The sequence below is a fragment of the Oreochromis niloticus genome, linkage group LG16 (genome assembly GCF_001858045.2).
Source record: "Oreochromis niloticus isolate F11D_XX linkage group LG16, O_niloticus_UMD_NMBU, whole genome shotgun sequence".
In the NCBI taxonomy this organism is placed as follows: domain Eukaryota; kingdom Metazoa; phylum Chordata; class Actinopteri; order Cichliformes; family Cichlidae; genus Oreochromis; species Oreochromis niloticus.
Window position 1 is genome coordinate 24,511,712 of NC_031987.2, and position 14,643 is coordinate 24,526,354.

General features: G+C 37.0%; 1 protein-coding gene across 2 annotated transcripts; it reads right to left on the reverse strand.

Moving 5' to 3' along the window:
* Positions 1-3,419: 3,419 nt before the first annotated feature.
* Positions 3,420-10,351, reverse strand: LOC112844109 (CD209 antigen-like protein A). Of its 2 annotated transcripts, XM_025903712.1 has the most exons (5): positions 10,130-10,351; positions 9,943-10,029; positions 6,616-6,758; positions 6,056-6,159; positions 3,420-5,575 (listed from the first exon to the last, which is right to left on the reverse strand). In XM_025903712.1, exons 1-5 carry the CDS (start codon positions 10,197-10,199, stop codon positions 5,443-5,445), a joined length of 537 nt encoding a protein of 178 aa, XP_025759497.1. In that variant the 5' UTR covers positions 10,200-10,351; the 3' UTR covers positions 3,420-5,442. The 2 variants fall into 2 exon arrangements, with proteins under 2 accessions (XP_025759497.1, XP_025759498.1); XM_025903713.1 differs by lacking the exons at positions 9,943-10,029; positions 10,130-10,351 and adding an exon at positions 8,089-9,192.
* Positions 10,352-14,643: the final 4,292 nt, after the last annotated feature.

The following is a 14,643-nucleotide window of genomic DNA, read 5'->3' on the forward strand; positions in this document are numbered from 1 at the left end:
AATTGTGCTTATACTGTGCAAAGCCTCCTGCCAGATGTCATCTTGCAAAGGGGTCCCAAGCTCAATCTCCCACTCTTCTTTAATTGAAACAGTAGAAGGGATGTTAATCTCCCGTAGTAAACTATAGAATAGTGGAATTTTCTGTTCAGGCCCTAGGCATTCACTTGGGCAGTTATCTAGCACATCAAGCTTGGCCCTCTCAAATTGTGGCAAACGTGATCAAACATAATTTTGTAGTTGAAGATATCTGAAAAAAATGACTGTTTAGTAATCCATATTCATTTTATAAGTGTTGAAATGACAGGAAGGTGTCATTTGAAAAAAATAGTCTTTCACTTTACAAATACCCAGTTCTTGCCACAAGGTGAAAGCCCCCATCAGCACAGGATGGAAAAAAATATGCAATACATATACAAAATGACAGTGTTTTAAGTTCAAGTTGTTTACTTTTTCTTTCCAGATTATTGATTGATTATAGTGTGCACCTTTACAGTAAGGAAGGCGGTTCTCCCGCTCCATCTGCAACCCTTTCTTAGCAATGCTGTACCATCCAACAGGAGAGGAAAATTATTCTTAAATTTGAAGCACAATAATAATGCATGAGATTAGGGTAACCTCATGCATTATTATGTTGTGTTTACAAAGATGTTCTTTTTTTTATTCTGTGTGATTTGTAATTCCATATAAATGGCATTATAATTGCATCCAACTTTTGGAAAAAATGATTTGGGCAGAAAGATGGTTATATTTTGAAGGAGGTACAAAAACTGCATCCATGTCTAGATCCTCTACAAAGTTTAAATTGAGTGGACAGCGTTTGATTTGTGGGTATTCTGGCAGTGAGGATTTTGTATAATTACTGAAAAATCACAAGAGAAGAGCAGAGTTCCATGCCAGCTGTTTTATTGAACAGGCAGGTCCACTGGATGTACACACTGGATTTCCAGTGTGGATGTAGACACTGGATATCTGGAGAATCCCACAGACTGGTCTGTATATATTTAGGGTTTAGTATTGATATGTATGCTGCTTGGCTCAGCCACGATGCTGGAATAGGATGCAGCGAAATGCTTGGATCTATTTTGATAGTAGTAGCACCTCTTACTCTCTGTCAGTCCAGGGCTGTTTAATCATGCCCAGAGACAACAGCAGACAGCAGATGTATCTGCAGATGAACAGTCTGACTACTGATGATTGTCCTGTTTATTATTGTGCTTGAGAGCCACAGTGACACTAGACGAGGAAACACTGAAAAAAACCCTCAGACGCATCACAAAAGAAAAATTTGATTTCCGCAGTTCACATTTTCAGAGATTAACTGCAGTTCAATGTCAACGACACCCTGAAAAAAAAAACCAATAAAAGTGCAAGGATCTGCAAAGGATCAATTTGGTAATCATTAATAATACTCAGTTCATCTTATTTACCTTTCAGGCCACATTATCACGTGTAGTAATCTCATACTTATTACAATAGTTCTTCAAAAACTATTGACAGACATCAGTACAGCTGAATTGGAACCCCTCTGTGTGTAAACAATTACAGTATAACATAAAGCTGGCAGAGGAGGAGTCTTCATACTGCTGATAAATTTAACTATGAAAAAAAAAGTAATTGCACAGCTTTGTGAAACTTTGACTGCTTCTATTCAGGAAGAAACTAATGACTTTCGTAACCTGTGTTAAAAGTTTTTAATGAATAATAATAAAAACACTGGATTTTGTTTTGATTTTTTTTTTTTTAATTAAAGGATCAAAGTTTACCCAATGGCTGGCACTTTAATCCATATTTCTGTGTATTTTGTCCATCTGTAATCAAACTAAACATCCTCACAAACTAAGATGAAGACTTGATATATTCAATTCAATTCAATTCAATTCAATTTTATTTATATAGCGCCAAATCACAACAAAAGTCGCCTCAAGGCGCTTTATATTGTACAGTAGATAGCACAATAATAAATACAGAGAAAAACCCAACAATCATATGACCCCCTATGAGCAAGCACTTTGGCGACAGTGGGAAGGAAAAACTCCCTTTTAACAGGAAGAAACCTCCGGCAGAACCAGGCTCAGGGAGGGGCGGCCATCTGCTGCGACCGGTTGGGGTGAAAGAAGGAAAACAGGATGAAAGACATGCTGTGGAAGAGAGACAGAGATTAATAACAGATATGATTCGATGCAGTTGGTTGCAGCAGAAGAAGAGAAGCAGATCACTTTTAGTACCAACATGTTCTCGGTGGCTCTGCTGCTGCTGGATCCTGTGACTGTCACTGAATAGAAACACTGACAGCATAGACACTACACACTGTTACTTTCATTAGAATTGCATTCAACATGTTTTTATTTAGGACACTACTATAGGATAGGCCGTGCCACAGTCAACTTTCATTGGGTTCTGAGCTACAACCGCTTATTTTTTGCCTTTTAACAAATGTATTTAATGAAGGTATTTTAATATTGGAAACAATCTGCCTCAATAGTGTATTTTCAAACCTGTGTGTAATTTTTTTGGTTAGTTTGAAAGATTAAGATAGATTAAGGCCACACTGTTTAAGTACACTTTTTCATATTGCTTGGTCTTGTAATTTTCCAATAAAAACAGTTCATGCTTTGTGCATGAACTGTACCTGGGAACGCCTTGGTGTTCCCCCGGATAAGCTGGAGGAGGTGGCTGGGGAGAGGGAGGTCTGGGCTTCTCTGCTTAGGCTGCTGCCCACGCGACCCGGCCCCGGATAAAGCGGAAGAAGATGGATGGATGGATGGATGGATGGATAGTTTGAAAACATGAAAACACACTCCCTTTATATTTGGTGGTGTTGTCACATTTTAACCTGCTAGGACCTGGCATCCACCTGTGTGAACATCACACTTTGGGTTGTCTAGACCAAAATACTAAATTTTGCTCTACAAGGGCCTGATATCCACTTACAAAGACATTATACTGCCACTGTCCTATCAAAATTTAAAGCAAATGTCCTCATATGTGGGTCTCATCTTTTTCAGAAACAAAAATCAGATTACAAAAATCACGTAATTCTTTGTTTTTGCATTCATCAGGTCCCAATCAGCCCAAATAGCAAAGAGAAATTAAAATGCATACCATGCAAGGTTCTTTATTTGTTCATTTCAATCTAATCTAATAAATACATACAATTCTAAAGAAAATTAAATACAGAAAAATAATGTTCTTGCATACAAGCTTCCTCACAGATCCCAAACCAGATGTGGGGGTTATTTCTGAGACTGTGCTGGAACTTAATTTTGAACAATTACCTAATGTGTGAGAAAATAATCCGCTGTCATGCTAATGGCGGTCTGCACTCTCTCACCTGTCTGTAAAAGTAGGCCTTAAAATTACTGCAGTGATCTATCAGAGATGTGCAGAGCGTGGAAGGAGAGTAAAAAAAATACAGGTCATTCACAGCAGGCAGTTTACTGCATTTTGATGATCCAACCCATACATGATTAGTAAAACTACTGTTAAGATGTCTACGTAACACAAGCTTTATAGCACAATCCCAAGAAACGAAAACGAAAATGTATAAAATAATTGTCAGCTGTTAAACATATACATTGTTGTTGCTATCATGGTCCCCTCTTTCTGACTTGTATCATTTCTAAAATACACTCTTCTCTGACAGGACCAACCAATAATCAATTTGCATTTATATTTTTATTTTCATTTTTGAATTAAAAAGAAAAAACATTGCAGTGCCATGCTTCCATGTTCAGAAACATTATTCAGCAAAAAAAAAAATAGAATGCAAACATCACTTTTTGTTTTCTGCTGTATCCTGCTTGTTTAGTGTGCACAACCTTCCACAACAATTTATATAAACCCCAATCAAAGCAAAAACGTGCTTTTATATATGTGTAGGAAGTGAATGAACTTCCATTATCTTTGCGCCCCCTTGTGGCTACAGAAGACATTACGACTGGTTTTCAAATTCCTGTTCTAATACATATTACAGGCGTTTTCTGAAGATGAATCACAATTTTATTTCTGTCGAAAATGCTGAGGAAACTGTATTTCAATAAGAATGGATCATTAAAATGTATTTAATGATCTTATCATTTTCTGCATCAGATTTTTAGCAAGTAGAATGCATGATACATGCTGTATTTGTGTAAACGCTATTTTTTCTGTAATCTGTACAGTAGATTAAAAAAAATAAGAAAAACACAAATACAGTAAAACACTATATGCACATATACACACACATACACAGCAAGAGAAAATAATCCGTTCCAATCCAACTAGAATAATAACAATAAAGTGAAGATAACATTAGTTTAATGCTTTCAGCAGTCACAATAACAAGCGAGCAAACATTAAGCAATATAAAATGCAAATGTTTAACCAGTGCAGATTTCAACCAGCATTAGCTACTGATGTGCCTTTTTAATGTCCGCACACCTGAGAACAGTTTAGCTATGTTTCAAACTAAAAATGCTCTAATATTGTACGGCAAATTACTCAATAATGCCCAAATGTTGCAGACTGAAATGTAACAATTTTAACAATCCTCTCTAGATGAAGCTCTTAGGTCTAATCTTTGAGATGCCAAAACACTGTTACAACTGCTGAAAGAATCTAAACAAAATTCATGCAATAAACCAACATTATCAATAAAAATACCACAAAATTATTGAAAAAATGTTGACACCATTTCCCCAGTGACGGTAATTATTGACTGAAACCACACTGAGCACACACTAAAGAAGACCACGGTCTTTTTTCCCCCAATGACATGAACTACAGTATTTATCTGCTTCCTAATAAGGGGCTGCATTCGATTCTCTAAAGTAAAGCTGTGTGCTGACAAAATAATACAGTAATGTGGACAAAAATACTACAACAAAAAAATTTTTGTGATCAAAGACAAGTAATGACTCCAAATACCTCATTTTGTCCAGATATTATTTGATCATTCAGGTAATACAGTTATAATAAAAAGATAATTTCCAAAAAGGTAGTATGCAATAGGACTTGAGTTTATGTTTGCTGAATGTGCTTATTCCAGTCATTTTTTCCCCACCAGAAGGCAAACTAATCAATCTTAATAATAATAATAATAATATTTTTTTTCTACACACCTGATGTGTCTCTGGAAGTATGTATGTATGTATGTATGTATGTATAAGTGCATAGAAGACTGTATTTTATGTTTTACCCAAAATGTGAAGCATGTTGTGACTGTATGTTTTTAAAAGTGCTATCCAAATAAAATGGGTCAGTTACTGATTACTATTATTGTTATTATAGACATAGTTATATTTCAAGGCTTGTTTTTTTACTAAAGCTTAATACCTATTCAGAAAAGGATATATAAAAAATGCTAATAAAATAACATGAACTAATTTGAAAAATATGTAAAATGTAAAATATGTAAAATTACATAAGTATTGTAACGGCTGAATTTTCAAACAAATTCAGCTGTTACAGTACTTTTTCACAGACCCACTGGTAAGAATCGTCACATCTTTCATCATTCCAGGAAGTTCCTGGATCTCTGATATGAACACAGTCCTCTCTAAGGTGGTGGTTGTCAGGCTGGCCAGATGCCCAGTATCTGGTGAGTCAATAAAAAAACAATATCAATATATTTTAATTAGATATAAAACAACATGGGAAAAATTACTACTGATAGCATGTTTAATCAATTGTGAATTATGGATACATGGACAACCCTCTGTCTCTAACAATAAATTGTTAAGTGGGTAAGAAAATGGACGGATGGATGAATGATAGCATTGGCTGTTGTCTCCTGGGTCTGTTTTTTTTCTTTATTATTCACCATAAAATGTTTAGTTAATAACAAGTTATATCCAAGTAAGGCCAAAACAGTCTCTAAGATTTTCAGTTCCTGGTGTCCAGGTTTATCAATTAAGTTATTTTCTTGATAAAATAACTTCACCAATGAAATAAATACATTAAAAAACATTACTTCTTTATTTAAAACATAACATTTACTTAGTAAATAAATATTATTTATAAAATTATATATTTATTACAAATATATTTAATATGTTGGCTGAACTTGAAGACTTACTGCAGAGTCAGAGGCGTTCCATCTACCCATTTCCACGTTCCCTCTTGTTCTATGTCATTTAAACCAATCCAAGTCCGTTCCTCGGTGAATGAAGCGATGAAATTCTGTTCAACAAGCACACAAACATTTGTGTTATGAATCACTAGACTTCCTTTTATTTCTGTCCCTTTGGCTACAGATTCTCCTCAGCTTTATACCCAACGCTCTTTCAGTGTAATGGGGGAACTGCCATGGTCTGTGGCCCAGTGTTTTGAATTATTAATAGTCATTGATTTCATTGTTATTTATAGTTTCTAGTCTCTTGGTTTCTGTCTCTCTGCCTCCCCTGTATTCCTTGTGTCAAGTTATGTTTTCATGTCTCTTCTTCAGTGGTTCCAGTGTCAAGTCCACATCTCAGTCTGTCTCATGTTTCCTGTTTTATTTTTATAGTTCCTTGTTAAAGTAGTGGAAAGTTTTATGGAAAGATTTTTTTTTTCGAACTGGGGAAAGTCATGTCCATAATAATGTGGGGTTTGAATTTTAATATTCATTAACAAACACAATATGCATGCACTTTGTACCTGTTCTTCAGGGCTGTCTATCACCACCAAATCTGCTCCTTGGTCTATGCAGTTTTTTCTAGCTGAATGCCAGGAACCAGATCTTCCAGACAGGAGATAACAGCTATGACTGAACATGCTCCATCCTGCAGGACATGTTTTATCTGGAAGAAACATCGAATAAGAAATATTACAGATCAACATGGAACATTCAGCTATTCTTTATATGGTCTCTGTTAATTAACTGGAATCTATATTTTATACCATCTATATACAAAATGCCTTGTGATCCCGACACTGCAATGCAGAGGAGATGCAACAATGATGACAATGATTCATGTGAAACATATCCATGAAGATTAAAGTTTGCTTTCATAAATTTGTCAAATTCTGTCAGTTCAGATATAATGAGAAAATATTTCCATCTACTGCTGAAAAATGGAATCACTGAATTTCAGAGTAAAACCTTTACAAAACACTGCAGTCTCTCCAGCTCTTTGGTCGTTTCAGTGAGGTTGGCCTTCAGCAGGTCTCTCTCCTCAGTAATTGAGGAAAGTTTGTTACTCATTGAGAGATATTCAGCTGAATCTTGTAAGGAGTTTTTGTCTGAAATACAGGTAAATAAGCAAAGATGTTTTTGACATCACAACACTGTTGCTGATTTATTAGAGAGCTGAGCAAAAATATTTTAGAATTTTGCCAGTAGGTAATAAAGATGGAGGCAGAGAAAGAAAGCAGAAAAGCACCATCTGCGTTTAAATCAAACGTCGGGACGCATTTGAGATTTTTTTTAACAACGATGGGACAAATGAGATGGATACGACACATGGGATTTGCAAGGTGTGTTGTATGAAAATAAAATACTCTGGGAATACTACGAACATGAGGGCCCATCCAAAAATAGCATTAACGGAGGACGGCAAAGCTAGCTCTAAATCAGCTCAACTGAAAAATCCACCAACGCTGGACACTCTTAGCTTAATAAAGCTATCTCCCAATTCAGAGTGAGCTAAGAAAATAACACAATCTATCACGTACTTCATCTGCAAAGACCTGCGTCCTGACAACATTATGGAAAAGAAGGTCTTTTCTTACATGCTCAAGATGCTGGAACCCAGGTATGTGATACCATCACAACGTTTTTTCGCGGACACAGCCGTACCCAATCTCTACATAGACATGAAGCGTAAAGCTGAGGAAAATTTGAGCACAGCAGAAAGGGTTGCAACGCTTAGACCTCATGGGCTGTGGTTTCATATGTGACTATAAGAGCTCATTATCTCACAGCGGACTGGCGACTGCTGTCATACGTTTCTGCGCTGGTCAGAAACATATGATTCTCCAAAGTCGAACATGAAATGAAAGTCACACTGCAGCGAACATTGCCGATGTCCTCCAAAATGCAGCGCAGAAATGGGGGATTGCCTAAAAAAATCTGGTGGTTGTCACCGATAATATGATTCTAATATGATTGCCACTCAGCTAGCGGGATACCTGCATGTGAAGTCCTGCATGTGAAGTCTTTCGCCCATACGCTCAATCTTGCATCACAATCAGCCTTAAACCTGCCTGCAGTATCCAGGGTCTTGGGGAGAGTGCGGCGCATAACTGGGTTTTTCAATAGAAGCGCAGTGGCAAACCACGCTCTGGAGCAAAAACAGAAAATTTTGCACCTCCCAACTCACAAGCTCAAGACCAACGCCTGCACGAGATGGAACAGTGCTTATGACATGCTCCAGTGTTTCCTTGAACAACAACCTGCCATTTGTGCAGCACTGCTGTCTCCCGAAGTTAGAAAGAGTAGCACAGATATCTTTACTCTAAATGAGAAGAAATTGTCCAGGCTTTGACGTCAATGCAAGTTGCAACTACTGTGATGTCTGAGGAAAAGAATCCTACTCTGTCTCTCGGAGCACCGCTGCTAGCACAGCTGTTGCATGACACACATGACAACATTGGCGACACCGCGCTGGTCAGAAACATCAAGCAAAATTTTAGTCAAGATCTTAAGAAGAGATATGCCAGCACAGTCGAGAGGAACACCCTCTATACAGCATCAGCTCTCGACCCACGCTTTAAACCCTGCCGTTCCTGTTACGAGAGGAAAGACAAAAAACCTATGCCAGAGTGGTTGCTGAGGCTATAACCCTTCAGATAAGCAAACATTCTGGTGTTATAATTTAAATACCTTACAATATTAGTAGACATTATATTTTTGTCATATTGGTAAGGTTCTATTTAACAATTAAATACATTAATTATAATTTACTGAAGAAAAACAACATATTACTGCATACTAAAAGATATAACATATTTATTTTCTCTCTCTCTCTGTATGTGTGTGTGTTTTATAAAGGAAGAGAAGAGGCAGCAGCCCATCTCTGAGCCAGAAGCCCATGAATATCATGAGGAACCTGACGACACTGAACAAAATCCCAGACCCCCTCTCATACCAGCCAAGATGAGGAAGTCTTGTGGGCTAACAGACTTGCTTGGTCAGACTTATGGTGATGTTAGAGCCCCACCAAAATCATTATCTGCCACAGCTGAGGACGAGGTGAAAAGATACCAGGAGGTCACGGCACTGGCACTCACAGAAGACCCACTAAACTGGTGGAAATCCCATGAGAAAGTCTATCCTTTCCTGGCCACACTGGCAAAAAGATACCTTTGTATCCCAGGTACTAGTGTCTCGGCTGAAAGAGTCTTCTTGACCGCTGGAGACATCGTCACAGCAAAACGGAGCACTCTGACTTCAGAGCATGTTGATCAGCTCCTCTTTCTGAGCAAGAATGCTGACATTCCTTCACTGTCTTTTTTTAGGGCAGCAACAAACAGGACAGTTTACTTATTTTAATTTAAGACAACATGTTTTATTTTATTTAAATTTTTTATTTAATGTAAAATTATATTTTGTTTTACTTTACTTTCAAATTCTTCAGTTGCTGAAGGGGCTGCACAGTTTTTGCAAATTGCATGGTTCAGAATAGCTATAATTGTACCAGATGATTGCATTCAGTTAAGTTGGATTAGTCTGTAATACAAACCGTTCAGTCTGTCAACAATAAAACTGACTGAGAGAAAGTCTGAGTGTGAGACTTTGTTATTAGATAAAATGAATATTGATAAAGTTTACCTTTATGGACAGAATCTGCAGTAGAAAAAATGTGATAAATTGCAAAATATCGTATTGCAATACTGAGAATATTGCAAAATATGAAAAAAATTGCAATAATATCGTATCGTGGAGTGTATGGTGATTCCCACCTCTAGTATGTATATACATACACAGACACACAACACCACAACACTAACAAGAAAACACAACAACAAAGAAACACAACTCACAGTACAAAGCAAGAGTGATAATTCCAGCCAGCAGGCCCAAGGAGAGAATAACAAGTACATAAAAGCCTCTCTTGTAGCTCCTTGGACCTGAAAAGAAAAAAACAATAGTGGTTGTGGTGAAGGGGGTGATAATAATAATAACAGTTTTAAAAATTAAAACTGAAAATTTTTGTAGATTCTTTCTTACCTGTGGGGTTTTTTATAGAAGACCTGTTGGCACGTTTGAAATCATCTTCATTGATATTAATTTCCTTCATTGCACGATGGGTTGTGGATTATTTCTGAGAGCTCAGCTCTGTGGCACAGGACATGTGAAGTGTGAGAATCTCACTGGTTTCACTTGATTCTAAGGTTTTAAGCTCAGAGGAAGTCGCCTACTTAATATGTGGTTTGTGCAGCTATGCTACTGTTACAGCGCTGAAATGATGGACCAACCCATCTCCTGTGCAACATGTTTATTTTTAACTTAACAGAAAACTGTAAAAACAGAAAAATAGACATTAATCACTTGTTTCGGCCCGCGGCCGGTGTTCCAGATTAACTGGCGTCACAGGTTAACCGGCGTCATAGATCAACTGGCGTTGGTCGAACAGATAAAATAAACCTTTAAAATAAATGAAATGGTATTATGTATTTATTTTTGGCCTACATCAGTAAGAAATGCCAAATTATATACACAAAGTTATAGAAATCACCACTCCCGTTGTTCATGATGATTTCAATAACATCACATAATAACATGTAACATCACATCCTGTAACCATAGTCAGCCTGTGTCTTTTCTCTGGAAATAAACAGCCAATATAGGTAATCCATCAACATGGCTGGAGAGAGTTGGTAGTTATATACAGTCTGTATAAGTGTGGTTAATATAATAAACATTTGTAAGGAGATGGCAGTTACTGTGAATTTACAGCAGTTACACAGTGATTAGTAATAAACAGAGCCAGTGAGAGTGAGTGCATTTAAGAAAGTGAGTGACTCAGGTGTGTCAATTGATTTGTCATCTGTTTTTGTGTGTGTAGGAGAGCTAGAAGTGTTTACTTGTAATGCTAGGAACATGTATAATGTAATTTCCAAAACTTGCATATGATCTGCAATTTGTAGCAGACCTACTGACTATCACATAGCAGCTGGAGCAGTCTCAAATGGAAGTCAGTCCACTACTGCCACCTGTGGCCAAGTGCCACTGTTTTTGCTATGTCTACCACCAGTGTTGGTCAAGTTACTTGAAAAAAGTAATCAGTAACTAATTACTGATTACTTCCCCAAAAAGTAATCCCGTTACTTTACTGATTACTTATTTTCAAAAGTAATTAGTTACTTAGTTACTTTTTAAAAACACGACTTACAACCTGAATAGGTGATAAAGCGATAGATCTTTCAGCCCAATTCTACTTTTTCTGCATAATCCATCATACAAAATGTAATCAAATTGAAAAGTCTCTTTTTAAAACTTGTTTTATTAGTTTTAATCTTTTAACTTTATGCATCAAGCAAAAATTAAATTATATGCAACATTCTCTGACTGGAAGAAATTTGTTTAACATTTAAACCTATTTTCTGCACATTCCAGCACATAAAATAAAACATTTTTTTGTGTGAAAAACAGCAGAAAATAAATAAAATCAAAGACACAGCGGTCCTGTTGCTCTATTTTCACCTGTATAGCAGGCGGATGTTTGCCCTGGTGCAGTTTGTCTGTGAATTTCTCATTCCCTGGTAGCGTACTCGGTGCTTGCTCTGAAGTTTAGGGTTTTTTTGCTGTAAAAAGAAGTTTTCTTCCCATGCAGTGAACAGCGGACGCTAATGTTTTTGTCACTTTTTATGGATTCAAACTCAAAGTAAAGTCAGTACTTCCACACTTTAAACGCTGCATGCTCATACTCTCTCCCGCACTCGATATATTATCCATTGTTGATCTGCACACAGCTGTTGTCACGAACGTCGCACTCACTTATGTCATTGTCATGAAACACTCTTGCAAAAAAATCACGGTTTTAGTAACGCAGTAATGCAACGTGCTTACGGGAAAGTAACAGTAATCTAATGACCTTTTTTGCAACAGTAATCCCTTACTTTACTCGTTACTTGAAAAAAGTAATCGGATTACAGTAACGCGTTGCCCATCTCTGTCTACCACACATCTGTTCGACCAACGCCAGTTGATCTGCGACGCCAGTAAATCTGTTACACCGTACGCTGCCTCTTCACCACTGACACTACTTCTTCTAGTGTAGATAACATTATTTTTTCCAAACTTATACAGTTTAATATTCACATGCACCACTTTTATAAACTGCATGAATAACAAAAAAATACATCTTACTGTATGCACAAGCGCCATAGTGAACTCTCATTACAGTTTTATCTTGGTTTTTACTACTGTTTTAATCTATTTATGAACCTGTCTTATTAACTGTATTTATTAAACTAGATCCCTTTCAAATAAATATTTTTCTTAACATATTTCTACAGCATCCACTCTTAATGAACTAAACATACAGCAATTTTCTCTTATTGTGCAAAACATATATATTGTGGCTTTAACCCCCAAAAATATACCTGCCATGAACTTACAGACTTTCGGTACAGTCTAACAACTGGTCAGACGATCAGAATGTGCAGCATGGGTGAGAGGTTATTTTCATCAGCAGTCTTTTCTGTGTGGTTAGGCATGTTTGACGACATATCTTAAAGTGGATAAATTGGTGGTTGGGATTCTTTGATCAACCAAAAACATTGGCTTAAGTCGTGGTCCAGGCTATCTTCCCTTGTTGGTCTTCCAGATCTTTTCATCATTCTTTAATGGAAAAATCTTGGGATTTCAACTGCTTTGGTAGGTTCAAGTAGATAAATGAAACTATTCTCTTATGTGAGTATTGCACCAACTCTACAATTGGGTGTCCTTTTAACTTGTCTCCCCACTGGCTATTATGAGATTTGAAAGCTGAAAGTAGTTTAAAACAGTGAAATAATGATTACTTTGAGACTCTATTGCGAGTGACCAGATCCTGAAAACTGAGCATTGAATTTGCATCATTTAAATCCTCTAGTACCTGAATAGAATTATGATTACTTTTGCTACATTTCTTTCACCTGTCAAAGCTTTACTAAAAATGGGCTTACTACTAATATTAATGTAGGGTTCCATATTACCAAAAATCTGCATTATTAACAATGTTATCTTCTTTCACTAGAGTCAGATTACCAAAATGTTCCACCACCAGAAATGTCCACCTATTTATTTATTTATTTATTTTTGCTACTTATGACCTAATAAGAGCATTTTTTAGATCCTTTCAGGTTAATTTTGGGAAACCAGAAGTTTTCCAGAGAGTTCTGCACTGCATCTTTTAAAACGGAAAACATGCCTTAATAAAGAACATTGAAACGTAAACAAAGGTGGTACAAAGCTTGACCTTATGCTACATGTTCCTGTTTGCTATGATTACTGCAAAGTCTCTTTGAAAACAAATTATATGAAACTGCTAGGTGTCAAGAGATTTACTCTAAAGACACTTCTTCAGCTAAGAGTCTAAGGGTAGAAACACACACAGACGCTGTGGTTTTCACTTGTATACAAGGGCGGTCACAGAACGCTCACACCAGAGTGGGGGCCCTGTGATGCGCGCTCTGTTCTTGCACTTGTCTTTATTTATATACAAAAATAATACAACAGTGAATACGTCTATTCATAGGCAGAGGAAAGTTAGTGCGTAGGGAGTGAAGATAAGAGTGGTTCAGGTGTATGCATGTGTGTTGTGGGATACAGAAAGACGCGGCCTCTCTTCTCGTTAGGGAGCGTCAGATAAGAGTGTCCAGCTCTCCTCTTCCTGCTTGTTCAGCTATTATCGCTGTGAGAAAGAATTTATAAAACAGTCTTGTAGTGGACAACAGTCTAAGTCATCAAAAGGTCAACATACAGTATTCTATCATATGCAAACTTATATCATTAAAAGCTTATACTGACTACTAAGTACAATTTTCCATTGACATTCCCTCCTGTTGTCAGTATAACTTTCAAGTGAGATATCAGTATGTAACATCTTGTTGTACAGTTTCTATCACACCATCATTAATCACACAAAGTCTTCATGTTCCAACGGGTCGGAGTCATCATCATCGTCATCATTTGTCACGGCTATGTATGCAGCAACAGTGGAAACAATTATACGGTTAATCATGAGTTTTAGACATGGCAGTATACATGTTACAAAGACACAAAATAAAAGTAAGAATACAAAAAGGGATAAATAGAATAAATAAGAATAAGAATACAAAGGAATTGCAAGTATTTCAAGTATTTCAAGTATTGAAGTCTATTGCACCGTTGGTTTTTAACAAAAAGTATTACACAGTGAAAAGGGAGTAGTAGTCTTTTTAGCAGTCACTTGTATTATTTACATAGGCCTGATTTTGGGCCTGCTGGATCTGTCTCAAGGCGTTCAGGGCGTCAGTCATGTTTGATGAGTGTACATTGTCTGATGTGTGTGTGTGTCATTTCTCACTCAATCAACAAGTGCACGTCTGTTCAGGTGTGTGTTTCTCTTCATTCTGAGTCAGTGTGTGTAGATGTGTATGTTTGTGTATGTTGGCGTGTTTATCACCTTCCTGTTCTGGTGTTTTGGGTAAACCACGGCCTGAAGCGTGCCCTGGGGTCCTGCCCTCCTCCTTTTCAGTCCAGTTGCGACCATTGCT

What these genes read in the sequence shown, in the direction of transcription:
- LOC112844109 (XM_025903712.1), bottom strand. Translation starts at nt 10,199, where the DNA reads ATGAAGGAAATTAATATCAATGAAGATGATTTCAAACGTGCCAACAGG. An exon ending in TATCACTCTTGCTTTGTACT is followed by an intron (nt 6,759 to 9,942) that starts GTGAGTTGTGTT and finishes TGTTTCTTCCAG; the next exon opens with ATAAAACATGTCCTGCAGGA. An exon ending in GGAACGCCTCTGACTCTGCA is followed by an intron (nt 5,576 to 6,055) that starts GTAAGTCTTCAA and finishes TTGACTCACCAG; the next exon opens with ATACTGGGCATCTGGCCAGC.